The sequence below is a fragment of the Odocoileus virginianus genome, chromosome 10 (assembly GCF_023699985.2).
Source record: "Odocoileus virginianus isolate 20LAN1187 ecotype Illinois chromosome 10, Ovbor_1.2, whole genome shotgun sequence".
Lineage (NCBI taxonomy): Eukaryota > Metazoa > Chordata > Mammalia > Artiodactyla > Cervidae > Odocoileus > Odocoileus virginianus.
Window position 1 is genome coordinate 1,501,966 of NC_069683.1, and position 26,781 is coordinate 1,528,746.

At 46.1% G+C, this 26,781-nt stretch overlaps 2 protein-coding genes across 5 annotated transcripts in view; one reads left to right on the forward strand and one right to left on the reverse strand.

Moving 5' to 3' along the window:
* The first annotated feature begins 2,740 nt into the window (after nt 1–2,740).
* Nucleotides 2,741–14,570, forward strand: GLYAT (glycine-N-acyltransferase). The gene is made up of 6 exons (XM_070472902.1): nt 2,741–3,005; nt 6,568–6,646; nt 9,781–9,888; nt 11,292–11,418; nt 13,483–13,654; nt 14,073–14,570. The coding sequence occupies exons 2-6, from the start codon at nt 6,569–6,571 to the stop codon at nt 14,473–14,475; spliced, it is 888 nt and encodes a 295-aa protein (XP_070329003.1). The 5' UTR covers nt 2,741–3,005; nt 6,568; the 3' UTR covers nt 14,476–14,570.
* The window catches only part of LOC110137913 (glycine N-acyltransferase), a 44,686-nt gene continuing 24,215 nt past the window's right edge, over nt 6,311–26,781 (reverse strand). The window contains exon 6 of one of the 4 annotated variants that reach the window (XM_070472904.1): nt 6,311–6,704. In XM_070472904.1, coding sequence (XP_070329005.1) covers nt 6,641–6,704 — 64 coding nt within the window. In that variant the 3' untranslated portion in view covers nt 6,311–6,640. Of the gene's footprint in view, nt 6,705–20,225; nt 22,347–24,233; nt 24,621–26,781 lie in introns of those variants that run through there. The other 3 variants (XM_070472905.1, XM_070472903.1, XM_070472906.1) reach the window with 3 other exon arrangements.

Consider the following 26,781-nt stretch of genomic DNA (forward strand, 5'->3'; position numbering starts at 1 on the left):
ACATTGTCTTTATCCATCGTCCTGACATTTAGGTTGCTTCCGTGTCTTGGCTATTGTGAATAATGTTGTAATGAGCCTGGGAGCAAAGACAGCCATCCCGGACCCCGGGTCCCGCGCTCTCGTCTGTATACTCAGAATCAGAAGTGCTGGCTCATGGGATAGCTCTAGTTTCACGTTTCTGAGAGACTGCTGTATTGCTTTGCATGGCGTCTGCTCTATTTTGCCTTCCTGCCAACAGCGCACAAATGGCTGGATCTCTCCATCCTTGGGAACACTTCTTAGTGTTTGCTTCTGAGAAGAGCTGGAATTTGGGGCTTGGGGTGCCTGTTTGCATTAAACTGTGGGGTGGCCCAGTGCACTAGCGGGAGTGGTGTGCTGGGCCAGAGAGTGTGTGCTGGCTCCAACCAGCGCCTCATTCTCAGTGGTTCCAAGCATGGGGCTCTTTCCTCTCGATCCTCAGACTCAGGCAAGTTGCAAAGATAAGTCCCTCCGACTGCTGCTGAGAAGTCGGACCCCTGGCTCTGTGGCCCGGCCCTCTCCTCTCCCCAGGACAAGCGGGAGCTGGGTCTTCCCCCAGCCTGGAGTGCAGGGCCGCCCGGTGGGGAGGCGATGGCGAGAGGGTGCCGCGTGTCTGCCTGTTGGCTTCAGCGTGCTCCTCTCCCCTCCCCTGGTGCGCGGGACCCTGTCGACTGCTCTCTGCGCTCCTCACAAGGGGAGTCGAGCTGTTTCTTAGCTTTGAGTTGCTGTGTCTACGGTTTGGAGAGTATTTTATAAATAAGTGCATTTGTATTGTATCATTTTTATTAGATTCCACGTATAAGCAATATCATATTTTGCTTCGTCTTTCTCTGGCTGGCTGACTTCACTTACTGTGATAATCTGTAGGTCCTTCCATGGTGCTGCAAATGGTATTATTCCATTCCTTTTATGGCTCAGTAATACTCCATATATATGTATTCCACATTATATGTACGTGTGTGTGTGTGTATATACATATACACTCCACATTATATGTATGCATGTATGTGTGTGTGTATATATACTCCACATAATATGTATGTATGTGTATATATATACATTCCACATTATACATGTATGTATATGTATACACTCCACATTATATGCATGTATGTATGTGTATGTATATGTATATACTCCAGATTATATGTATGTATGTGTGTGTGTGTATATATATATATATATATACTCCACATTATATGCATGCATGTATGTGTGTGTATATGTATATACTCCAGATTATATGTATGTATGTGTGTGTATGTGTATATATATATATACTCCACATTATATGCATGCACGTATGTGTGTGTATATGTGTATACTTCACGTTATATGTGTGTGCATATATATATATATATTCCACATCTTCTTCATTTCATCTGTCAATGGACATTTAGTTTGACTCTACGTCCTGCATACTGTAAACAGTGCTGCCATGAACACTGAGGTGAACGTATCCTTCTGAGTTAGAGTTTTTGTCTTGTCCGTGTATATGACCAGGAGTGGGACTGCAGGATCATATGGTCGCGCCATTAGTTTTTTTGAAGGAACCTCCATACCATCCTCCATGGTGTCTGCATCAATTTACATTTCCACCAAAATGTAGGCGGGCTCCTCTTTCTCCGCATTCTCTCCAATGTTTATTTGTTGATGATGGCCATTCTGAGACAAAAGCGCTTCAGTGACCTTCAACCTTGGGGGAAGGGTAATGAATAATTTAGTAAACTTCAACCCCAGGAGACAAGATGGAGCAATAATATTCTAGGAAGGCAGAGGTAACCACGTGTAAACTTGTGCTGTGCTGGTCTATGGACTGAAGGAGCGCACAAGCTTTTTCGGCTTTCTAGACATTAATCACCCTTGTCCTTGCTCCTCTGATCAGAGCAACTCTTTCCTTCCATAAAGAAAGTGTCCACTAACCCATAAACAAGGATAAGAGTGACGAGGACTAGAACGCAGACAGTGTCAAACGTCCTTCCTTGGCTGTTTCAGCCAGGGCACTCTCTTTTCTACGAACCCTACTCTGCTTCCTGAGGACGGCAGGACAAGTGTTCAGGTGGGACCCAGGGCACTGTGGAGTGAGAGGCTCTGGACTCAGACTCCATCTCACTCAGCCAGGCTGGGCCTTAGTGTGCTTTTCTACAAAAGTGAGGCTCAGGCCCGAGTGAACCACTGTGGGGATGTTTCACTGTAGCCTCAGCATGGAGGGGAGGAGAACACAGCTCAGCCTGGGGAAAGGAGGACCCTGACGGCTTTAGGATTCGTGCAGATGCACATACGTAAAAAGAGAGATCAAATTATGCCAATCCCACTGGGGCCCTGTCTTTCCTAACATCTTACTCACTGCAGGTACTTGAGAATGGGAAGGGCTTCCCTGGTGGTTCAGGGGTAAAGAACCCCCTGCCGATGCGGGAGACGCAGGTTCGATCCCTGGGTGGGGAAGATCCCCTGACGAAGGGAATGGCGACCCACTCCAGCTTCTTGCCTGGACAGAAGAGGCTGGCGGGCTGCAGTCCATGGGGTTGCAGAAGGGTCGCACATGAGTTAGCAACTGAACAACAGCCACAAGAAGCCCGGGAAGGGGGGAGGGAGGTGCTGCCTCCTGAGCGTGACCCGGGGTCGGGCCTATTGGCTTCATACAGCTTGGATTTCAGAGTAGCTGCAGGGCCCGAGGGCAAAGAGCAGCCTGGTGTTTCAGAAAGAGGAGCTCACATGCACACTGGCAGCCTCCCAACCTTTCAGAACCCGTTCCCGCGACACGGGACCCAGAGAGCAAGGGCTGGGTCCCATGAGCACTGGGACCAGACTGCCTCAGCGCCAGGTCCACAGCGCAAGCCTCCGCCTAGCAGTTTCCGGAGAACACGTCCTCAAAGGCACTCAGCAGGGCACCGCTGAACTGACTGCATCAAAGAGAAACTTCAGCGTCTAGAGACTGCGCCTCTTCAGTTGCTCCTGCAGAGCTTGGTGTGAAGACAGCTTTTCAGGTAAGTACCCGTTCCAAAAACAAAACGGATAATCGTTGCTTTGCGACATCTTCTCCACTTACATGAGTAAGGCAAATCAGAGTGCTCATATTGTATTATGCTCAGAATATGATGGTAAATATAGGAAAAGTAATAATTTCAACGTAAGAAAAGTGTATCCAGCACCTATTCTGTAAAACGCAACTTGTTAGGTGCCATGAAAAACTCTTGCATTTTCCAGATCTGAACTAATAAAGGAATGAGGAAAGATCTGGGCATTTCCCGGAAGTGAGTGGGTAAAAGGAGCACTTAATATCTGAAGATGATCTAAACATTACCCTGTTTAATCCCTCTGGTCATATTTTAAGATAAGCAGCTTTTTGTCTCCTTGAATGATAAGAAAGTTGTTGTGGTTCATGTCAGAGAGGAAGTGAGCAGATGAGAAAGGACGATAATGCAGAACTGATCTGCTGTTCATTTCAACCATGTAATAAACTTGCTTTAAAGAATTCACTTATTTGGCTACTACCACAATCCACCTTTTGTGTTCTCTTTTGAATTTATGCCTATGTATGTGGCATATGAACTGTTTTATGTCCTACATTTTCTCATTTTAACTGTTTCTCACCTGTCCCTATGTATGAAGAATGAGGTGACTCTCATGGAGTTGTATCATAGTTTATATTTCCTTTCTCTGTGGCTGGACACTGGGCTTTTGTTCAGTCTTTGCTTACGTTCATGTAGCTTTATCAGTTTCTGCTGAGAGCTTTTTTCTTCCTTTTGGATTGTTTTCTTTGGGTTAATTTCTTCTTCTGGGAATAACTAAGTCAAAGGTTCGGATTTCACTCCCCAGGACGCCGCCTGTTACCCAGTTCTGCCAGCTCACGGTGAGCATGGCCAAAGCCCTATAGGGTGTCCAGATCCCTGTTTTGATTGTTTCCAGCCTACTTGATTTATGAATCTCAGGCTCCGTTGTTTTCAGTACCCACCAAGTTTGGTTGTTGGTTCCCGTGTGCGTTCTTGAAGGATGGTTCTAAACCCTATGCTTTCCAGGAAACATGGCAATATTACACCTCACAGATTTTTTAAAAACTTTATTGAAGTATAGTTGATTTACAATGTTGTGTTAATTTCTGGGGTACAGCAAAATTATCCAGTTATACATATTGAATACCTATACATTTTTATATATTCCTTTCCACATTCCTTTCCACTGTAGTTTATCACAGGACGAGTATAGTGCCCTGTGCGGTATGGTAGGGCTTTGCCTTTAGCCTAACATCCTGTATGTGAGCGCTCACCTCTGCTAATCCCGCACTCCCAATCCTGCCCTTCCCGGCCGCCGCCGCCCACGACAACCGAAGTCAGTTCTGTAAGTGGCTTCTGGTTCATGCGTGTGTTCCCTCGCGTCACGTTTTAGGTTTCACTTCCGGGTGATGTCACACGGTGGTTATCTTTCTCTTTCTGACTTCCTTTACTCAGTGTGATAATTTCTAACCCGTCCATGTTGCTGCAGTGGTGTTATTTCATTCTGTTTAATGACTGAATAATATTCCACTGTATGTGTGTGTGTGTGTGTGTGTGTGTGTGTGTGTACATATATCGTATCGCATTTTCCTTATCCATTCATCTCTCGATGGAGGTTCGGGTTATTTCCACGTCTTGGCTGTTGTAAATAGTGCTGCTATGAACATAAGCGTACCTGTATCTTCCTGAATTATAATTTTGTCTGAATATATGCCCACGAGTGGGATTGCTGGATCAAATGGAAACCTTATTTTTAGTTTTTTTGAGGAACCTCCATACTGCTTTCCATAGTGGCTGCATCCATTTACATTCCCACCAACAGTAGAGGAGGGTTCGCTTTTCTCCATAACCTCTCCAACATTTATTATTCATAGACTTTTTAATGATGGCTATTCTGACCTCACCCCACCGGGGTCATCTTATACTCAGGTAACTTCCTTGTGAGTTGCCTCCAGATAAAAGGTAAGATTAGCCTTCAGGAATGCTATCCTGTTTACAATCCTAAGATCTTCAAACAGGTCTTCTCTGCTGGGTCAGTGGTAAAGGTTCTGCGTGGCAATGCAGGCGACACGGGTGTTACCCCTGTTCCTGGAAGATCCCACGATCCATGGGGCAACTAAGCCTGTCACCTCCGCTACTGAGTCTGTGCTCTGGAGCCCGGGGCCACAACTACTGAGCCCACGCGCCCTCGAAACCATGCTCTGCACAAGAGAAGCCACTGCAGGGAGAAGCCCGCGCGCTGCAGGGAGAAACTCCACACTGCGGGGAGAAACTGCCGCACTGCGGGGAGAAACTCCACACTGCAGGGAGAAACTCCGCACTGCAGGGAAAAACTCCACACTGCGGGGAGAAGCCCGCGAACTGCAGGGAGAAACACCAAGCTGCAGGGAGAAGCCTGCGCACTGCAGGGAGAAGCCCACTCACTGCAGTGAGAGGCTTGCACACTGCAGGGAGAAACTCCACACTACAGTGAGAAGGCCACACACTTTAGGGAAAAACTCGTGCTCTGCAACTTGAGAACAACCGCGGCTCGCTGCAGCTAGAGGAAAGCCTGAACAGCAAGGAAGACCCAGTACAACCAGAAGTAAATAAATAGAATAAATAAATAAATAAATAAATAAAAATCCTACAACACACAACAAGGGTCTGGACTTTTCTGCAAGACATAACTTAGTACAAAGGGACCGGAAACCTTTCCCACGTCCAGCGTATATTATGTACTCAATACATATATGTTGATTGGATTAATCAATCTATCTATGTCTCTGGAAGATGGAGTTACTAAACAGGTAAATACAGCATTTCTTGCATCAAATCATCCTCATCACCCACTTACTGAGAGCATATCATGTGCCAGATGACAGAGGATGAGATGGTTGGGTGGCATCACCGACTCAATGGACATGAGCTTGAGTAAACTCCAGGAGTCAGTGATGGACAGGGAGGCCTGGCATGCTGCAGTCCATGGGGTCGCAAAGAGTCGGACACGACTGAGCGACTGAACTGAGCTGAGTGCAATAAAGGTAACAGATAGGATAACACATAAGATGAGGTTCCTGCCCCAGAGGAGAACACAGTCTGGAAAAGCAAACTCTAGCCCAGAGTAACAAGTTTTGTAACACAGGTATGCAAGAGCACTAACAAGAGCAGAGAAAAGGGAGGGACTGTTCTGTCTGAACGAAGAAATAAACAGGGATCATCGTCCAGTGGAAACTATCACAACACTTTAAATCAGCTATACGCCCATTTTTAAAAATAAACACAATGTGAATGAATGAGCCAGTTCTTTGACACATGGATCAAAATAGACATTTAATTTTTAGGTGTTGAAAATGGGACTATGTATTTGCGTGGTTTTTCTATATCAGTATGTATATGTCGGTTTATAACTAGAGGTGATTAGACTAAGGCTGTACACACATGAGAAATCAGAGAGGCGCTGAAGAGGGCGCTGGCAATCAGCACAGAGCCCGCTGCTCTTGCACCTGGGTCTCCTCCAGCCCCTCTCACTCACGGCTCTTTCCCAGGTGTCTCTCTAGGCTTCGGTGTCTTGCAGGATGTTCCTGTTGCAAGGCGCCCAGATGCTGCAGATGCTGGAGAAATCCTTGAAGAAGAGCCTTCCTACGTCCTTAAAGGTGAGAATGGCAGATTCTTGGGGAGCTCTCCCCGTGGGGAGTGAGGACTAGGAAGTTCCTGCGAGCAAAGAAGAGAGACGAGTGTTTGCTCAGTGCCTGCTCTGTGCCAGGCCTCAGAGCATGTTTCCTCTGGTTCAATGTGCACAACCTCTCTGCAAGATGATCGCTGTTATGCCCACATCACTGATGTGAGGAGGGAGGCTTGGTGAAGTGCTTGCCCGGTGCCCACAGATAGTGAGCTGCAGTGCTATGGTATGAACATAGGAATGCCTGAGACCTAACATTGCTTTTTTCTCCAAGCTGAATCAAAAAGTATTCCCTTGCTCCTTTTCAAGAAACATTCCATAACAGCACTGGGAATTTGCCCAGAGCTCTCCTACAAAGTTAGCTAAGACTGCATGTTAATTTTTAACTTTTTCTCCCTGAAAGAACAGTTGCCAGACCACGAGCCTCCTTTGAAATTACCAATGAATCAATTTCTATTTGACTTAAATTTCCCAATTTCTCTGAACATACTGCACAGCAGACTATTTTGATAGTCAGGCTGACACTGAGGATCTCTGTTCACCTAGTACAATTGATCAGAAACGTTAGGATTGAATAGGGCATACTCATAAATGCCCCCATCCAGAACTGTTCCATAGCAGCTCTACTGATTGACCGAGGTCCTCGCCTGTGTTTTTTCTTAGCAATGAAAGGGATGGTGTCCATTCCAGTGGAATTTAGATGTAACCACATGTCTGTGTGGACAGGAGTTTGAGCAAACTCTGGGCCATCGAAAAGGACAGGAGGTCTGGCGTGCGGTGTTGCAAAGAGTCGGACACAACTGAAAGACTGAACAACAGCAGCAGCGTGTGTGTGTGTGTGTGTGTGTGTGAACAATCGTTTTTCCCTGAAATATTTTTTGTTTCTTTGGTCAGATTAGAAACTAGATTTCTACTGTTTCATAAGACACTCCTACAAGATACACCCATTTGAGATTAGATAAATGCATTTTTCACCCCCCTCACTCTCTAATAGATTTTTGTGCTCCTTCTTTCAGTATAAAGGTGGACAATGTTAGCGGTATTTTATTTGTAGATCATATGGCTTCATTTATTAGAAATAGACTAATGAGGGAAGTCCCTGACGGCCCAGTGGTTCAGACACCACACTCCAGGGCGAGGGGCCCAGTCCCGACCGCTGGCCAGGGGACGGGATCCCACGTGCCAAGCTAAGGGGCTCAGGCAGCAGCTGGAGAGGCACGTGCTGCCACTCAGACCCGGGGCAGCCACGCAGATCAGTGTTAATAAACGAGAAAGAGGCTAATGAGACAGCTCACCCTGTCTTTAAACTGCTGCCTGGAAATGCCTCCAGATCAACTAATTTAAAACTAAACGCCACCACTTCAGGGGATCCCACTAAATACGAATCTCTGTTACCTAGTTTTAGTAACTTCTTTCACTTGAGAAATCCTTAAGATCTGGGCAACCTCTCAGAGAAACGGTCAATTTTTCTTGGCGGTAACATCAGTTATACATTTTAAGAACACTTGCCTAAGATATTTTTTATGGTGAGTAGCTATTTTTGAACATGCTTCAGCCTAAAACTTTCTCCTCAAGTTAAGTGGACCCCAAACCTTTTGAGAAAACTGTTGGTGGGTCCTAAGAGGCCTTATTTGGAGCATCTCTGTGTTAAGAGAAGGTGGTCCTCTTGGGTCCCCAGCTTTCATGAAGAAATAGCATTGGTTGTGTATTAGAGATGCACATTTTACCCTAGCTCAAATCTACAGTAGCTGTTTGCCGGGTACTTTTAATGGAACTGTAACCGAGAATTCAATACTTGAGTCTCAGTTCAGAAAATGCCCATCTGTCCTTCTAAGTGTTGGATATTCAGTACATTTTATTGTGTGTGTCAACTCCAGTTGAGTCAATTTAGAGTAGTGGCCTGACTCACTATGTTCTGTGTTCAATAGAAAAAAGGTTTTAATTAATTCAGCCAGAGGAATAAGAAACAGTAACAGTTACACATATTTTTAGACCTTGTAATGAGTAATATATTAACACAAAATGGTTTTACAGACTTCCCAGGTGGTGCTAGTGGTAAAAGATCCTGCTGTTAATGCAGGAGATGCAAGAGATGCAGGTTTGATCCCTGGGTCGGGAAGATCCCCTGGAGGAGGAAATGGCAGCTCACTCCAGTATTCCTGCCTGGAGAATCCCATGGACAGAGGGCCACAGTGCACAGGGCTGCAGAGAGTCAGACGTGGCTGAGCGACTAAACACAATCACATAGCTTAGTTTCACAGCCCCAAATGCCGATGTGTAAAAACGCCTATATTTTGCCAGACTCCACTGAATTTCAATTTCAAGCCTCCATTCATGGCTGAAAACAATAAATTCAGGTAAGATCAGTCAACATAGATTCTTCTCCTCTTTCTCCATGATCTGACACCAATAGTTCACGTGAGGTGGAGAGTGGTAGGAGGGAAAGATGTTGAAAAGTCTTGGGTCATCATTAAACATGGTAGAAGTCACTCAACTGGATAACTTGGTTTTTTCTCCGCCTTTGGTCTCTGGCAGTTTCCATGCTGGTATCTGCAGAGGTTTCATGTCCACAGGAGTCACGAGGCCCATGGTAGAATTTATTCACTGCTGCATTCCCCCACCCACGATCCACAGGTGCCCGCATACATCCTCTTCCTGCTTTCCCAATTTGGAACAAGTCTGTTGTTCCATGTCTGGTTCTAACTGTTGCTTCTTGACCTGCATACAGGTTTCTCACAAGGCAGGTAAGGTGGTCTGGTATTCCCATCTCTTGAAGAATTGTCCACAGTATATTGTGATCCACATAGTCAAAGGCTTTAGTGTAATCAATGAAGCAGAATTAGATGTTTTTCTGGAATTCTCTTGCTTTTTCTATGATGCAATAGATGTTGGCAATTTTATTTATATTAGATGGGAAGAAAAATTTCTCCTTTCAGGTAAAAAAAAAAAAGGTTTCACATGGATATTTTTGACATAGATGCCCTATTTGTCTTTTTCCCACTATAAAATTTCATGATTTCATAGAAATAAGCCTTGTCCTGATCAAAGAAGGTACTTTGCCATCCCTTCCTGATAGGCTGACCTTCTCACTTTCTCGGGACACTGCAGGTTTATGGGACCGTCTTCCACATGAACCATGGAAACCCATTCAATCTAAAGGCTCTGGTGGACAAGTGGCCTGATTTTAATACAGTGGTTATCCGCCCCCAGGAGCAGGTAAGGGCCAGGGGTGGAATGAATGGGCTATGTTTATATTTGCTATGTGCTTAGCATGTGCCTGGCAATGTGGTAGACACTGGAGATATGGAGATGAAGTGCAGTGATAGTGAACAGATCCCTGTGCTCAAGAAACTCAGAGTTTGGAGGGAAATGTAGATAGATAAATAAATTATAATTTAGCATAACGTGTAGAAGAACAGAACATGTACAGCATACAAAGACATGAAAATTGATGAGCTATGGAGGTTGAAGACGGAAGTTACAGAATCAGGTGAGAGATAGCTCTGAATGGATGTTTCATCGGAGCTGGATTTTGGTGATAAATACATTTTGTTAGGCCGATAAAGAACAGAGGACATTCTAACCAGAGAAAGTAGCAAGGACAAAAATAGGAAGGTATAAAACAAGACAGTTAGCTAAGGTGATTATAAAAGCAAACTTATATTAGAATTTCTGCACGCATTTTGGAAAAATGTGAAAACGTAGTGAAACAAAAAGTTAATATTTTAAAGACAAAGCATTCTAGGTTCATTTTTAAAATATATAGTAAAATTATAACTTTATAAATATATAAATATACTTTTCCTGAAAATAATATTATTTTAAAACTAGAGACAAAAAATATATTTAATGAATACATTTACTGAACTGAAATAAAATTATTTGATCTTTTATCTTCAATGGGATATTAAGAAACAAAATTTGTTAGTGGTATCATTGCTGAGTTGTGAATCTATTTTTATGAAACATATTCCAAACATTTTTTAAATTCTATAATTCTGCACTAGCTGTGGTTATGTTTTTCTGTGACTTTTTCTTCCAAATAATCTCACCCCTTTTTTAATAATTTGACAGGATTTTTCTACATAAGTGATTTCATTGTTTTTCTGTAATTACAGCTTGTTCAACTATTGTATTATGTAAGTAAGCATTTCCAATAGGTTTTCGTCTTCTTTATCCTGATTAAGTATAGATAGAAATTTCAACCCAGAATTATCAATATCTAAATTTAATACTGTCATCCTCTAGTTGGTATATTTAACAAGTATTTGAAATACGAAACATTTATTCTTGCAACAGAAACTTTTCCTTGTCAATTGCTTTTATCGCTGTTGAGGAAATGAAAATATAGAAAAGTGCTTTCTAGATGGTTCTGCCTTTGTTTGAGCTGAAATTTTGACACAATGTATAATATTCTTCAGTTTTTCATCATAATTTGAATACCTTAATCTCTTATTCTGATCTCATAACTTAAATGATTCAGAAAAATATGTAATGCACAAATACAGAGAGCAATATTTTAGTACTTAAAGTGCCAGTTTAGTAGATTTTAGAAAAAAAGTATTAAAATTATGAAAAATAAGAAATTAATTTTGTCCCCCGTTTCGTTATGATAACAGGACATGAAAGATGAGCTTGATCACTACACCAATACTTACCAAGTCTACTCTGAAGACCTTAAGAACTGTCAGGAGTTCCTTGACTTACCAGAAGTCATCAATTGGAAACAACATCTGCAGATCCAAAGTAAGTGAAAGGGGTGAAATCCGTGCTGACTCACATCTCCATCCTAGCGATTTCTTCTTGTCATGGACATCTTTTTTCAAGCGCCAGACCCTCAGCCTGCTCTCAACTTTGTTGTTGTTCGACCACAACCGTACCCGTACGGGGGAGAGACACCCTCCAAGGGTGTCTGGGCTTCGTAGACAGGACTGCACACAATCCCTGGATGGCCGAGGATTTGCACCACACTTTGCAGATGTAAGCGGATGTCTTAGGATGGTTGGGTATCAGAGCAGATTTCACCTGGGACTTTCCTGTGGCTCAGCCAGTAAAGAATCTGCCTGCAATGTGGGAGACCTGGGTTCGACCCCTGGGTTGGGAAGATCCCCTGGAGAAGGGAACAGCTACCCACTCCAGTATTCTGGCCTGGAGAGTCTCATGGACTGTATAGTCCACAGGGTCGCAAAGAGTCGGTCACGACTGAGCGACTTTCACTTCACTTGCAGACATAACCAGGGTGGCTTAGGGTGGTAGGGTATCAGAGCAGAGCTTGTCTCAGGGACTTCCAGTCTCAGATCACCTCTCAGGTCACAGAGAGCAGCTGTCATGGTTATGAGCATCCCCTCCAGAGTCAGACCAACTAGGATGGCATTTGCCTGTGACTTTGTTACGTGATCCCAGCCAGAGACCATGATCCCAGATCATGATATGTATATAGAAATGAGGACAATCAGTTCAGTGACGTTCAGTTGCTCGGTCATGTCCGACTCTTTGCAACCCCATGGACTGCAGCACGCCAGGCCTCCCTGTCCATCACCAACTCCCGGAATTTATGCAAACTCATGTCCCTTGAGTCGGTGATGCCATCCAGTCATCCCCTTCTCCTCCTGCCTTCAATCTTTCCCAGCATCAGGGTCTTTTCAAATAAGCCAGTTCTTCGCATCAGGTGGCCAAAGTGATGGAGTTTCAGCTTCAACATCGGTACTTCCAATGAAGGACCCAAAACACAGCAGTGTTGAAAAGATTCAATGAAATCTTGAGCAGGGAATGCCGAGTACAATGCCTGGATGTTTCAGTTCATTTCAGTGCACAGCAAAGCCCATAATTCTGTGAACTGACAGTTGGGCTGGGCTTAGCAAGGCAGTTGCTCTCTTGGTCTCCTCTGGGTTTACCATATGCATCTGCAGTCAGCTGATGGATGGGCCGTGGGCTGGTTTCTCTAGCATGGCCTCACTTATGTCTGACTGATGGTCTGACTATCGGCTGGCTCCTGGCTGTGGTCATATCACGGTAGGAGCACACGTCCTCAGCAAGCTAGCCCAGGCTTATTCGTGTGGTGTTGATCTCAAGGTAAGAGAAATGCATAGACATGGTGAGCCCCAATGTGCAGACATTTTTAAGCCTCTCCCTGCATCAATATACTCTTCCCCATTGATGAAACCAGTCACATGGTCAAGGTCGGATGCAGTGCAGGAGGGGACTATTCTGGGGAATGGATACAAGGACATGTGGGCAAATTGAGGAGCATTCCTGCAATCATCTCTGCGATCACGCAGAGATGCGAAACGCAGTAAGTTCTCTGTAGACGGTGGCGATGATACTGATGATGACTTATCTTCTCTGATCACCAGAACCACATGGTTATGTAGCTCAGGAAACTTAGCTCTTGGCATGACCGTGGCTGAATGAATTCCTAGACCTATTTTCAATTTTGTAAAACCAGGAAAATTGCATGAATCCTGACTACATAACCAGCAACACCGAAGTGTGAGTGGTCCAGCCCTACCCAACTCTCTGCGACCCCGTGGACTTTGGATGCTCAGGCTCCTCTGTCAGTGGAATTCTCTAGGCAAGAGCACTGAAGGGGGTTGCCATTCCTTTCTCCAGGGGACCTTCCCAACCCTGGGATCGAATCTGGGTCCCCTGCAATGCAGGCAGATCCCTTACTTGCTGAGCCACCGGGGAAGCAGCCCCAAGCCCATCCCCAGCGCTCTCCGTCTATACCCCTCAGCCACCTCCTGCTCCACTGGAGAGCTCTTCCCTAGAATGGACTTAAACCATGGCATGCCTCCTTATAATCCCATCTAGGTACGCAGTCCAGCCTGAATGAAGTAATACAAAATCTCGCAGCCACGAAATCCTTCAAAGTCAAACGATCAAAAAACATTCTCTATATGGCATCTGAGACGGTCAAGGAACTGACCCCGTCCCTGCTGGCTGTAAAGAACTTACCAGTCGGCGACGGCAAACCCAAGGCCATGTGAGTTTGAGAAAAGCTGCTCTGCACCACTTAGACCTCTCACTGCGCAAGTAGCCTCCAGCCTTCTCTACCTGCTCTCACCCTGGCTCCCCACAATCTATGTTCTTCAAAGCAGCCAGAACAAGCTTTTTTAAAATCTAATTCAAGCCGTGTTTCTCCCCGGCTTAAAGTACGCCACCAGGCCCTCTCCTCCGCAGCGTGTCAGGCCTCTGCCCACCTCCCTGCCTGCCTGGCCCTTCCAGCTCGCTCAGTCCAGCAGCATGGCCTCTGTCTCGTCCTGGTCCTGACAAGCTCGGCCACAGTCCAGGGCGCTGTGCCCCCTCTCTCCTCCGCCTCCTCTGTCTCTCAGGCTAATAGCGGTGGGGACAGGTGCAAACCGCTAAACTCACAGACTGCTTTTCTCTTGGAACACCCACAGCGACCCAGAGATGTTTAAGCTCGCATCTGCGGAGCCTAGCTACGCGGCTCTGGTGAACAGGTTCTGGCTTTTCGGCGGCAACGAGAGGAGCCGGAGGTTCATCGAGCGCTGCATCCGGAACTTCCCCACCTTCTGCTTGCTGGGGCCCGAGGGGACCCCTGTGTCCTGGTCCCTGATGGACCAGACAGGAGAGATGCGGATGGGAGGCACCCTGCCTGAGTACCGGGCCAAGGGGCTTGTCACCCACGTCATCTACCAGCAGGCCCAGTGTCTGCTCGAGCGGGGTTTCCCCGTGTATTCTCACGTGGACCCCAAGAACCAGATCATGCAGAAGATGAGTGAGAGCCTCAATCACATGCCCATGCCCTGCGACTGGAACCAGTGGAACTGTGAGCCGCTGTGACTGGGCCTGAGCGCCAGCCGGGGGGTGGCTGAGGACGTAACGGGGGGCAGAGCTCGGCGGAGGGAGGAATAAACTGTGGCTGCGATCGCTGGGAAGGCGTGTGTTTGTGATCACCGTGAAGGCATGTGGCTGCGATCGCTGGGAAGGCGTGTGTTTGTGATCACCATGACGGCGTGTGGCTGTGATCGCTGGGAAGGCGTGTGTCTGTGATCACCGTGACGGCGTGTGGCTGTGATCGCTGGGAAGGCGTGTGTCTGTGATCACCGTGACGGCGTGTGGCTGCGATCACTGGGAAGGCATGTGACTGCAATCACTGTGAAGGCGTGTCTGTGATCACCATGAAGGTGTGTGGCTGCGATCACTGGGAAGGCGTGTGTCTGTGATCACCATGAAGGTGTGTGGCTGTGGTCACCATGAAGGCGTGTGTGTGTGGATGCAGTCAACGTGAAGGCATGTGACTGCGATCACCGTGAAGGCGTGTGGCTGCGATCACCGTGAAGGCATGTGGCTGTGATCACCGGGAAGGCATGTGGCTGCGATCACTGTGAAGGTGTGTGGCTGCGGTCTCTGTGAAGGCATGTGGCTGTGGTCTCTGTGAAGGCGTGTGGCTGCGATCGCCGTGAAGGCGTGTGGCTGTGGTCACCGTGAAGGCGTGTGGCTGTGGTCACCGTGAAGGCATGTGGCTGCGATCACTGGGAAGGCGTGTGGCTGTGATCACCATGAAGACGTGTGTTTGTGATCACCGTGAAGGCTTGTGGCTGAGATCACCGTGAAGGCGTGTGGCTGTGGTCACCATGAAGACGTGTGTTTGTGATCACCGTGAAGGCGTGTGACTGCGATCACTGTGAAGGCGTGTGGCTGCGATCACTGGGAAGGCGTGTGTCTGTGATCACTGTGAAGGCGTGTGACTGCGATCACTGTGAAGGCGTGTGTCTGTCATCACCGGGAAGGCATGTATCTGTGATCACCGTGACGGCGTGTGTCTGTGATCACTGGGAAGGCACGTGTCTGTGATCACTGGGAAGGCATGTGACTGCGATCACTGTGAAGGCGTGGGTGCTTGGGGCCCCGGGGAGGCCGTGTGAATGGCCGGCAGGCAAGCTCCTGCCCCTGCACTCAGGTCGCGATGCGCCTGCCTCAGAGGTCCCCGCGTGAGCAGCGGCTGGTCCTTCCGCCGCGGGTGCACACATTCTGTCCCCCACTCTCCTAAGATCCCTGCCACGCCTCCTCATCAGCCACGTGTTGCCCCGAACGGATTCCCCTGGGGCTCTTAGGGTGGGGGGGTGGGGAGAGCCTTTGCACTTTTTCCAGGGAAGGATATTCCCTCCTGGCCTTTATGGCCTCGTCCTGACCTTCTGTGGCTTTTCCCTTACTGAAGAGCAGGTAGACTCTGCTCATTAGGTCTGTAGAGGTTACCTCTCTTATTGCTGCTTCACAGGTACATTAAATACGTTACATACAAAGATACGCCTTCCCAGGTGGCGCTAGTGATAAAGAATCCTTCTGCCAATGCAGGAGACGAGAGACGTGGGTTCAATCCCTGGGTCTGGAAGGTCTCCTGGAGGAGGAACTGGCAACCCACTCCAGTGTTCTGGCCTGGAACATTCCATAGGCAGCGGTGTGTGGCCGGCTACGCTCCATGAGGTTGCAGAGAGTCTGACAGCACCGAGCGCCTGAGCACACGCCTGCCCGGATATGAGACACTGTGTGAGGCGTGTGCGCGATAGAGCAGGAGAATTAGCAAGGAAACGCTGACGTGCAGAGCGTTCAATCCCCACTCTCACTCCGGAGAAAATAATTCACTATCGTTCCTAAAAACGGAGCTCCGTAAAGCCACCAGAGGCCCTCAGACGGTAAAGAGGTGCTGCGCTGTGTTTGATGAACAAGCTGAAGCTCGGCGGTTCGTGGCGGGGACGGCGCGGTGAGTCTGGGGAGAGGGCAGGGGGCACACCCAGACCCCGCGAGGCGGGGACTTGCTGAGAACGAAGCGGAGGGCGAGGGCGGCCCAGCGCGCGTTTCTGCTGCTCCTCTTGGCCTTGGCACCGCACTGCAGGATGCCCAGGTCTGTGCGGGTCAGACCGTTGTCTCAGGGGAGAGTCTGGCTGCTGGTCTGCCGAGCTGCTCCTCCTGGTCGGGACGGGTTGGGGGAGAGGTTCCTGCCCCAGCCCTGCCCCAGCCTGAGCACCAGAGCCGGCAGCAAACAGCGCCTGCACGAAGGTGATCCCCCGGGTCAAGAACCTGTTTCCGTTAGTCCGTCTAAGCTTGGAATTCGGCTCTGCAATCGGAGGTAAAGGCCTCCACTCACATAGACATACACACACACACACGCACGATTGAGGTTTAATTTCTTGAGTATTCAAGTGAGCTTGCTTTTTGTATTGGGTGGCTTTTTATATGAGAGTTGGTTTTTTATATTGGGTGAGGGCAGAGTTTTGTCCAGGGGTTGGGCAGGAGGAGTAGCTTAGGTGGTCTTGGCCACCCATTTGGTTTTGTTGTATGCAGGGGGCATGCTCAGTACCCTGCCTTTCCTTAGCACATCCTGTTTTGTTTTGTTTTTTCACTCCCTGCTCTAGCGGTAAAGAACCTGCCTGCCAATACAGGAGACATAAGAGACATGGGTTTGATCCCTTGGGCAGGGAAGATCCCCTGGAGGCGGGCACGGTAACCATGTCCACTGTTCTTTCCTGGAGAATCTCAAGGACAGAGGAACCTGGTGGGCTGTGGTCCATAGGGACACAAAGAGTCGGACACGACAGAACTGACTTAGAACACAGCACACTTCAGAAGTAGCAACTGGGTATTTTTAGTCTTTTCCTACCTTTCTGTCCATGTTGCTATTTAGTTGCTCAGTCGTGACCGACTCTTTGCAACCCCATGGACCAGAGCACGCCAGGCTTCCCTGTCCTTCACCATCTCCTGAAGTTTTGGTCCATGATTTGTCTCAATTGCACATGTACACAGTTATTTTTAGTCCCTTAAAATCTGGTCCTCAAAATAGCACCATTGTCTTTACTTGAGAATTCTTAGGCTACACACAAGACTGCTTTTTTAAACAATATTTTATTTATTTATTTATTTTTGGCTATGTAAAGCTTTAATTGTGGCCCTTGGACTCTTTGTCCACACAGAGGCGCCTATCTAGCTGCTGTGGACCCTTGGCATGTGGGATCTTATTTCCCTGACCAGGGATCGAACTCTTGTCCGCTGTATTGGAAGGCAGATTCGCAAACACTGGACCACCAGGGAAGTCTCAAAGAGATGCTCGGAATCCCAGAACAACTACGTTCAGAATTTGTGGTTTGGGCTGAAAGAGCAATTATAACAGACTAATTTCTACAACAGTGTTGTGGGGAAGAGCCAATTCTGATTCTATGTTGGGTTTGTTTCTTTGGCTTTAATCTTTGCTTGTCATTGCTCTTGTTGTTATTATCACACTTAATAGCCTACCTTGGGGAACCCTGCCCCTGTGCCTGACTATTAAACTGAAGTGCCTTTGTTCAGCTCACAGAGAGACTCTCAAGAGCGACTCAAGAGACAGACTCAGGGTGACCTAGCTTACCTTGAGAAAAGAAGAAATTAACACATCCCCCCCTCCCATTTGGCAAGATTAATGACCTTTTTAGTTTACTTTCTGTCTCCCCTCCCTCTCTGTCCTATAAAATAACCTGGCATCCAGACCCCTTAAGATGGTTATTTTGAGACATTAGTCTGCCATCTTCTTGGTCTGCTGGCTTTCTGAATAAACTCACATTCCCTGCCTCAACATCTCCTCTCCGATGTTGTTGGCGTGTTCTATGGCACACAGAGTGAGCCTGGGCTCAGTAGAAGCAGCTGCCAGTTCCTCCTCTCCCCTCTCCCGCACCCTGCGAACCCTTTTCAAATGAGTATCGTTGGCACTCTTTTCGGACCCCTTCATCTGAAGTCAGCTGACTGATAAATGTAAAGCTAACCTTTCTCTCTGCAGATAGCAATCCCCCTACAGCCTGAGGAGCGTGATGCTTAGCTTCCCTCTCTCTCCTTGTCTGGTATTATGAGGTCTTTTCTTCTTTACTGAGTGTCGTGATGTCTCCTCTCCCTACTGCAGGGTCACCAAGCCCCTCTTCCCTTGCTGACTTCAGGGCCTTTCTGGGGGCGATGCTTTAGCTGGTGCTCAACTATAGAAAGTGGAGCTCTTATTCTGATGTGTTCAGAAAGCTGTGGTGTGCTGCTAAGGACCGTGGTGGTCCCAAGTCTTAAACTGGTATCATTCTCTTTCCTTCTGTTTTCCTTCAAGCAGGCCCTCTTCCTCTGGCAGTGTTGGGACGGTCTTCCCAGAGAGACTCAGAGAAAAATCATCTGGTGGCCTCACCAGTGAGACTCTCATAAGACCCTACTTAGTCACGTTACAGAGGGTTCAAATATCTTGAAATTATGTGCTGCAGTCAGGTGAGACCCCAGTCTCCTCTCTACACAGAGCCTCCCTGACTCTGTCCCTGGTAGTCCAAGCTCCTCTCTCTGGTCCAAGTGCACCCAGCCCCTCCTCTCCCCATGCTGCTTTCATGGACCATGTAGATTAAGCTTCCACAACCAAACAGAGAGTCTCTTTGTTATATGTGGACTGGAGGACGGCGATTAAGAAAGCTCAGCTTTCAACAATATCAACTAAAAAGTGTCACTTGCTATCTGGTTCTAAAGGATGGTCGTTAGCCATCATAGTTGCTGACCTTCAACACACCCCTTGAAAAGATTTCAGGGTGGAGATCAAGAATGAGGCACTCATGCTCTAGGAAAGCCTGCAGAACAGGTCTTCAGAGAGTTAGACATTTTCAGGGGAAACTTTCATGAATCCCAATTCTTGCATCTTTCCATACTTAGAAAAGCACTAAAATCATTCACCGTGGTATCTGTCCATCATGCCTAACAGTTATCTACCAAGAAGTATGCTTGGTCACAAGTACCCCTGCTCTAAAATCACATACATGCTGGCCTCCCCCTTTAGCTTCTCATTTTTTAAAACTTTTAATTTTGGTTTGGAGTATAATTGATTGGACTGCAAGGAGATCAAACCAGTCAATCTTAAAGGAAATCAGTCCTGCATATTCATTGGAAGGACTGATGCTGAAGCTGAAACTCCAATACTTTGGCCACCTCATGCGAAGAACTGTCTCACTAGAAAAGACCCTGATGCTGGGAAAGATTGAAGGCAGGAGGAGAAGGGGATGACAGAGGATGAGATGGTTGGATGGCATCATCGACTCAATGGACATGAGTTTGAGTAAGCACCAGGAGGTGGTGATGGACAGGGAAGCCTGGTGTGCTGCAGTCCATGGGGTTACAAAGAGTCGGACATAACTGAGCAACTGAACTGAACTGATTATGTTAGTTTCAGATTTACAACAAAATGATTCAGTTATACATACACATGTATCTATTCTTTATCAAATTCTTTTCCCAGTTAGAGTGTTACATAACTGAGCAGAGTTCCCTGTGCCGTATAGTAGGTCCTTGTTGGTTATCCATTTTAAATATAGCAGTGTGTACCTGTCAGTCCCAAATTCCCTAACTATCCCTCTCCCCTCCCCTCCCCACAGTAATCATAAACTCTTTCTCTAAGCCTGTGAGTCTGTTTCTGCTTTGTAAATAAGTTCATCTGTATCATTTCACCCACCCCAATCTCCTTACCTCTTTGGAGGAATTCCTCAGAGTTATCTGAAGGGCTGTCTCACAGGCTAGTCCTCAGCAAACCCCACAATAAATCTGAAACCCACAGCTTTCACCTTGTGCATTTTTATTGATATTTCAGTCAACAGGAACAATTTTTTCTTGGCAGAGTTGGGTCTCCTTCGTAATGTGTGGGCTCTTCCTGATGTCTGGACTCTTCGTTGGGGGCATACAGGCTTTCTCTAGCTGTAGCATAAAGGCTTAGCTGCCTCTTAGCATGTGGGATCATAGTTCCCTGACCAGGCATCAAACCCATGGCCCCTGCATTGGAAGGCGGACTCTTAATCACATGACCACCAAGAAAGTCTTAACAGAAACAACGTTAGTATCTCTTTCCTGAGACAGTGTTGCCGAAACTCAGCCTCAGTGCCAACAGTGCCAACAGAAACCCAGTGCCCAACAGAAACGTGCAGACAGAGTTCTGAGTGAAGTGGAAAACAGCAGCTTTCACCGCTTGACCAGACAAAGGAGGCCAGAGTGGGCTAATGCCTTGAAGACCGCGTGGCCCATGCTGGACAGGGTAGAGAAGGGTTTTATCATGTTCAGGGAGCAGGGTGTGATGAGCATGGACAGTTTTTGGATTAGTTGTAATCAAAGTGAAGCTTCAAGCATCATCAACTTTCTGGTTTCAACCAGTCTAGGATCTTTGTTCTCGTGGTCAGTGGTTTTCATTTGGAGAGGGTCTTCTTCCTGTAAAAACTGCTTAGGGATGTGTGTCAGGCCTTTATCTGTACCTTTCAGAGAACTGTGAGTTCAGTGATTCTGTTATGTGGCAGAATTTTATTCTCAATTGTTACCCATTCCCTAACCCAACAGCTATTCTTTGTTTCTTCATCTTCACATTTTCCAATCATTAACTCTTGAGTCGGCATTTTACTTCAAAAGACAAGGACACAGCGGTTTGCACAGTTCCAGTAGGTGTTGCAAAAAAGGATACTGATACCAGTTAGTCTTTCTCTTTTAATTTTCTATGCTGCATTGTGTGTGTGTGTGTGTGTGTGTGTGTGTGTGTGTGTGTGTGTGGCTTCTCTGGTGGCTCCGTGGTAAGGAATCTGCTTTCAATGCAGGAGACTCAGGGTTGATCCCTGGGTTGGGAAGATCCCCTGGAGAAGGAAATAGTAACCCAATCCAGTATCCTTGCTGGGAAATCCCATGAACAGAGCTACCTGGAGGGCTACAGTCCATGGGGTCACAAAAGAGTCAGATATGACTTAATGACTAAGCAATAACAACACCTTTATAGATAGATAGAGAAATGTATGGTGATATTTGTATAATATATTTCATGTGATTATAATATAAGGCTTAAGAAATGACCTGAGAGAGGAGGATCTTCAAAGATCTACTTAATGGACAGGTCACTCTCTAGTCAATTAAAAAGTCATAGAAAGCCAGAGGGAAAAAATCATCATAAAACCCACAGGATATTACAACACTTCTGGCAAACTGGAAAGAGTTAATGAGCTAGGAGTTCCAGGAACACCAATGTAGAAAAGCATGCAACTAAGTGTAAATCATGACAAGGATGCTGAAAGTATCCAAGTACCCAGACAGCTGGGCACCTGAGCTGTTTCCTACTGAGGAAACTAAGGAAATTCTGGGAAGTATTTGAGCACAGGGACTGAGTCTGTCCTGTGCACCACACATCACTGTTTCCTCCAAGCTCGGGCCATTTCATCACCCCCCGTTACACTGCACTCTTTCTCTCCATTGGCTTCTCCAGATACATTCTGCACCCACTCAATGCTCTCTTGCATTCAGGTCCACTTTACAGAGGCATGAAGTTCCATTGGTTCCAGCCACAGGGCACAGAGATACTCTGCATGTTGGAGCATACTCTTTGCATGATGTGATTGGCCTTGTCGACGTGGGAATACAAGGGGAACCCCAGTTTGTCCAGAGTCTGGACATGGACACAGGAGAGGTAGGAGATGAGCCCCTTCGCCCGGTACTCAGGCAGGGTGCCTGCCATCCGCAGCTCTCCCGTCTGGTCCATCAGCATCCAGGACACAGGGGTCCCCTCGGGCCCCAGCAGGCATGAGCTGGGGAAGGTCTGGATACAGCGCTCGATGAACCTCCGGCTCCTTTCATTGCCACCAAAATACCAGAGCTTATTCACCAAGACAGCATGGGCAGGATCCAGGGTTGAGAGTGTCAGCATCTTTTGGTGGCTATTGGGATTGAGAAGAAAGAATAGCCCATAACATTGAAGCCCTTGTGTCCCTGTCCTTTGAAGTCAAAGGCTTTTGCTGTGGCCTCCCAGGCTTCCCCTGAGTCTCAAAAGACTATCTCAAGGGTTCATCATCAGAGGGCTTCCCTGGTGGTTCAGTGGTAAAGAATCCACCTACCAATGCAGGAGATATGGGTTTCAGTCCCTGGCGTGGAAGAGCCTGCGTACATGGAACAGTTAAGCTTATGTGCCACAAATATTGAACCCACACTCTAGAGCTCATGGGCAGCTACTGAGTCCACACACCCTAGAGCCACGCTCTGCATTGGGAGAGGCCCCTGCAGTGACGAGTCCGTGTGCTGTAACGACAGAGTAGCCCCCAGGCACCGCACTTAGAGGAAACCCGCACGGCAGCCATGACCCAGCACAGCCAAAAATAAATAATTAATAAAGTCTTTATTTAAGAGTTAATGGAAAGATCAAATCACGATGGAGGAATAGAAGGACATGTGCTCATCTCCTCCTGCAAGAGTACCAAAACTGCAACTAACTTTTGAACACCATTGACAGGAGGACACTGAAACCCACCAAAAACAGGTTGCCCATGCTGAGGAGGCTGACGCTGAACGATTCCATGAAGACCTACAAGGCTTCTAGAACTAACACCCGAAAACAGATGTCCTTTTCATTATAGGGGACTGGAATGCAAAAGCAGGAAGTCAAGAGATACCTGGAGTAACAGGCAAATTTGGCCTTGGAGTACAAAATGAAGCAGGGCAAAGGCTAAGAGTTTTGCCAAGAGAATGCACTGGTCATAGCAAACACCCTCTTCCAAGAACACAAGAGAAGACTCTACACATGGATGTCACCAGATGGTCAACACCAAAATCAGATTGATTATATTCTTTTCAGCCAAAGATGGAGAAGCTCTATACAGTCAGCAAAAGCAAGATGGGGAGCTGACTGTGGCTCAGACCATGAACTCCTTATTGCCGAATTCAGACTTAAACTGAAGAAAGTGGGGAAGACCAGTAGCCCATTCAGGTATGACCTAAATCAAATCCCTTATGATTATACAGTGGAAGTGAGAAGTAGATTCAAAGGATTAGATCTGATAGAGTGCCTGAAGAACTATGGATGGAGGTTCGTAACACTGTACAGAAGGTGGTGATCAAAACCATCCCCAAGAAAGAGAAATGCAAAAAACTAAAATGGCTGTCTGAGGAGGCCTTACAAATAGCTGAGAAAAGAAGAGAAGCAAAACGCAAAAAAAGGAAAAATATACCCACCTGAATGCAGAGTTCCAAAGAATAGCAAGGAGAGACTAGAAAACATTCCTCAGTGATCAATGCAAAGAAATAGAGGAAAATAATAGAATGGGAAAGACTATACATCTCTTCAATAAAATTGGAGATACAAAGGGAACATTTCAAGCAAAGATGGGCACAATAAAGTACAGAAACAGCAAGAACCTAATAGAAGCAGAAGAGATTAACAAAAGTTGGCAAGAATACACAGAACTATACAAAAAAGGTCTTCATGACCCAGGTAACCACAAACATGTGATCGCTCACCTAGAGACAGACATCCAGGAGTATAAAGTCAAGTGGGCCTTAGGAAACATTACTATGAACAAAGCAAGCAGAAGTGATGGAATTCCATCTGAGTTATTTAATATCCTAAAAGATTATGCTGTGAAAGTGCTGCACTCAATATGACAGCAAATCTGGAAAACTCAGCAGTGGCCACAGGACTGGAAAAGGTCAGTTTTCATTCCAATCCCAAAGAAAGACAATGCCAAAGAATGTTCAAACTACTGCACAATTGCACTCATCTCACAAGCTAGCAAGGTAATGCTCAAAATTCTTCAAGCTAGGCTCCAACAGTACATGAACCGAGAACTTCCAGATGTACAATCTGGATTTAGAAAGGCGGAGAAACCAGAAATCAAATTGTCAACATCTGTTGAATCATAGAAAAAGCAAGAGAATTCCAGAAAAACATCTACATCTGCTTCATTGACTACACTAAAGCCATTGACTGTGTGGATCACAACAAATTGGAAAATTCTTAAGGAGTTCTGAGTACCAGACCACTTTATCTGCCTCCTGAGAAATCTGTATGCAGGTCAAGAAGGGACAGTTAGAACCAAACATGGAACAACAGACTGGTTCAAAGTGGGGAAAGGAGTATGTCAAGATTGTATATTCATCCTGCTTATTTAACTTACATGCAGAGTACATCATGTCGAATGCCAGGCTGGATGAAGCACAAGCTGGAATCAAGAGTGACAGGAGAAATATCAACAACTTCAGATATACAGATGACACCCCTTAATGGCAGAAAGTGAAGAGAAACTAAAGAGCCTCTTGATGAACGTGAAAGAGGAGAGTAAAATCTGGGTTAAAACTCAACTTTAAAAAAACTAAGATTATGGCAGCTGGCCCCATCACTTCATGGCAAACAGATGGGGGAAAGTAGAAAGTGACTGAATTCGTTTTCTTAGGCTCCAAAGTCACTGCAGATGGTGACTGCAGCCGTGAAATTAAAAGATGCTTGCTCCTTGGAAGAAAAGTTATGATCAGCCTAGCATATTAAAAAGAAATTATCAGCATATTAAAAAGCAAAGACATCACTTTGCCAACAAAGATCCACATAATCAAAGCTGTGGTTTTTCCAGTAGTCATGTACACATGTGAGAATTAGACCATAAAGAAGGCTGAGTGTTGAAGAATTGAAGCTTTTGAACTAGGTGCTGGAAATGACTCTTGATAGTCCCTTGGACAACAAGGAGATCAAAGCAGTCAATTCTAAAGGACATCAGTCCTGACTATTCATTGGAAGGACTGACGCTGAAGCTGAAGCTCCAATACTTTGGCCACTTGATGTTAAGAGCCAACTCATTGGAAAATACCCTGATGCTGGGAAAGATTGAGGGCAGGAGCTGAAGGGGCCGACAGAGGATGAGATATTTGGATGGCATCACTCGGACATGAATTTAACCAAACTCTGGGAGACAGTGAAGAATGGGGAGTCTGGGGTGCTGTAGTCCATGGGGTAGCAAAGAGTTGGACACCTCTTAATGGTTGAACAGCAACAGGAGCCTGTAGACTCCAGGACTGGCTCACCCCAGGCTAAGCAACTAATAGGGGGGAAGCACAGCCCCACCCATCAGCTGATAGTCAGACCGAACTTTCACTGGGAGCCAGAAGATCTAGTTTTTTCCACCACCAGTCCCTCCCATCAGCCTCATCCACCAGAGGGCATGTAGAAGAAGTGATAAGTCAGTCCTGCAGCCTCCAGAACAAAACCACAATCACAGAAAGTCAATCAGAATGAAAAGGGAGAGGATTATCTCTCAGGTGAAAGAACAAAATAAAACCCCAGGAAAATAACTAAATGAAGTGGAGATAGGCAGCCTTGCAGAAAAATAATTCAAAATAATGATAGTGCAGATGACCCAGGTTCTTGGGAAAGGGATGGGAAGTGTTTACAAAAGACCTAGAAGAACTAAAGCACAGAGATGAACAGTACACTGGGAGGAATCAATAGCAGAATAACTGAGGCAGGAGAACAGGTCAGTGACTTGGCAGACAGAATGGTGGAAGTCACTGCTATAAAATAGAATACAGAAAAAGAATGAAAAATAAATAAATAAGATAGCCTGAGTCCTTTGGGACAACATTAAACACACCAACATTTGCATTATAGAGATCCTAGAAGGAGAAGAGAGAGAGAGATAAAGGACCTGAGAAAATATTTGAAGAGATAATAGCTGAAAACTCCTCTAATATGGGAAAAGGAACAGTCAACCAAGTCCAGGAAGCACAGACTCCCAGGTAGGCTAAACTGAAGGAGGAACACGCTGACATACACAGTAATCAAACTGACAAAAATTACAGACAAAGATAAAATATTAAAAGCAACAAGGGGAAAAAATGGCAAATAACATACAAGGGAACTCCCATAAAGTTATCAGCTGATTTCTCAACAGAAACTCTGTAAGCCAGAAGGGAATGGCATGATACATTTAAGTTGGTGAATAGGAATAACCTACAACCGAGAATATGCTACCCAACAAGACTCCCATTCAGATTTGACAAAGAAATCAGAAGCTTTCCAGACAAGCAAACGTTAAGAGAATTCAGCACCACCAAAGCACTACCTTCACAGCAAATGCTAGAGGAACTTCTCTAGGCAGGAAGCCCAGGAGAAGGAAGAGATCTAAACAATTAAGAAAATGACAATAGGATCCTACATATCAATAATCACCTTAAATGTAAACGGATTAAATGCAACAACAAAAAGACATAGACTGGCTAGATGGATGCAAACATGTGCATGTATTCACTTCCACTTACCACATCACTCCACTTAACCCCCCAAATGGTATGTAATTATTTTATACTAGTAGCTTAATCATTCATCCATTATGG

What these genes read in the sequence shown, in the direction of transcription:
- GLYAT (XM_070472902.1), top strand. Translation starts at nt 6,569, where the DNA reads ATGTTCCTGTTGCAAGGCGCCCAGATGCTGCAGATGCTGGAGAAATCC. An exon ending in TTATCCGCCCCCAGGAGCAG is followed by an intron (nt 9,889 to 11,291) that starts GTAAGGGCCAGG and finishes TTATGATAACAG; the next exon opens with GACATGAAAGATGAGCTTGA. An exon ending in GACGGCAAACCCAAGGCCAT is followed by an intron (nt 13,655 to 14,072) that starts GTGAGTTTGAGA and finishes GAACACCCACAG; the next exon opens with CGACCCAGAGATGTTTAAGC.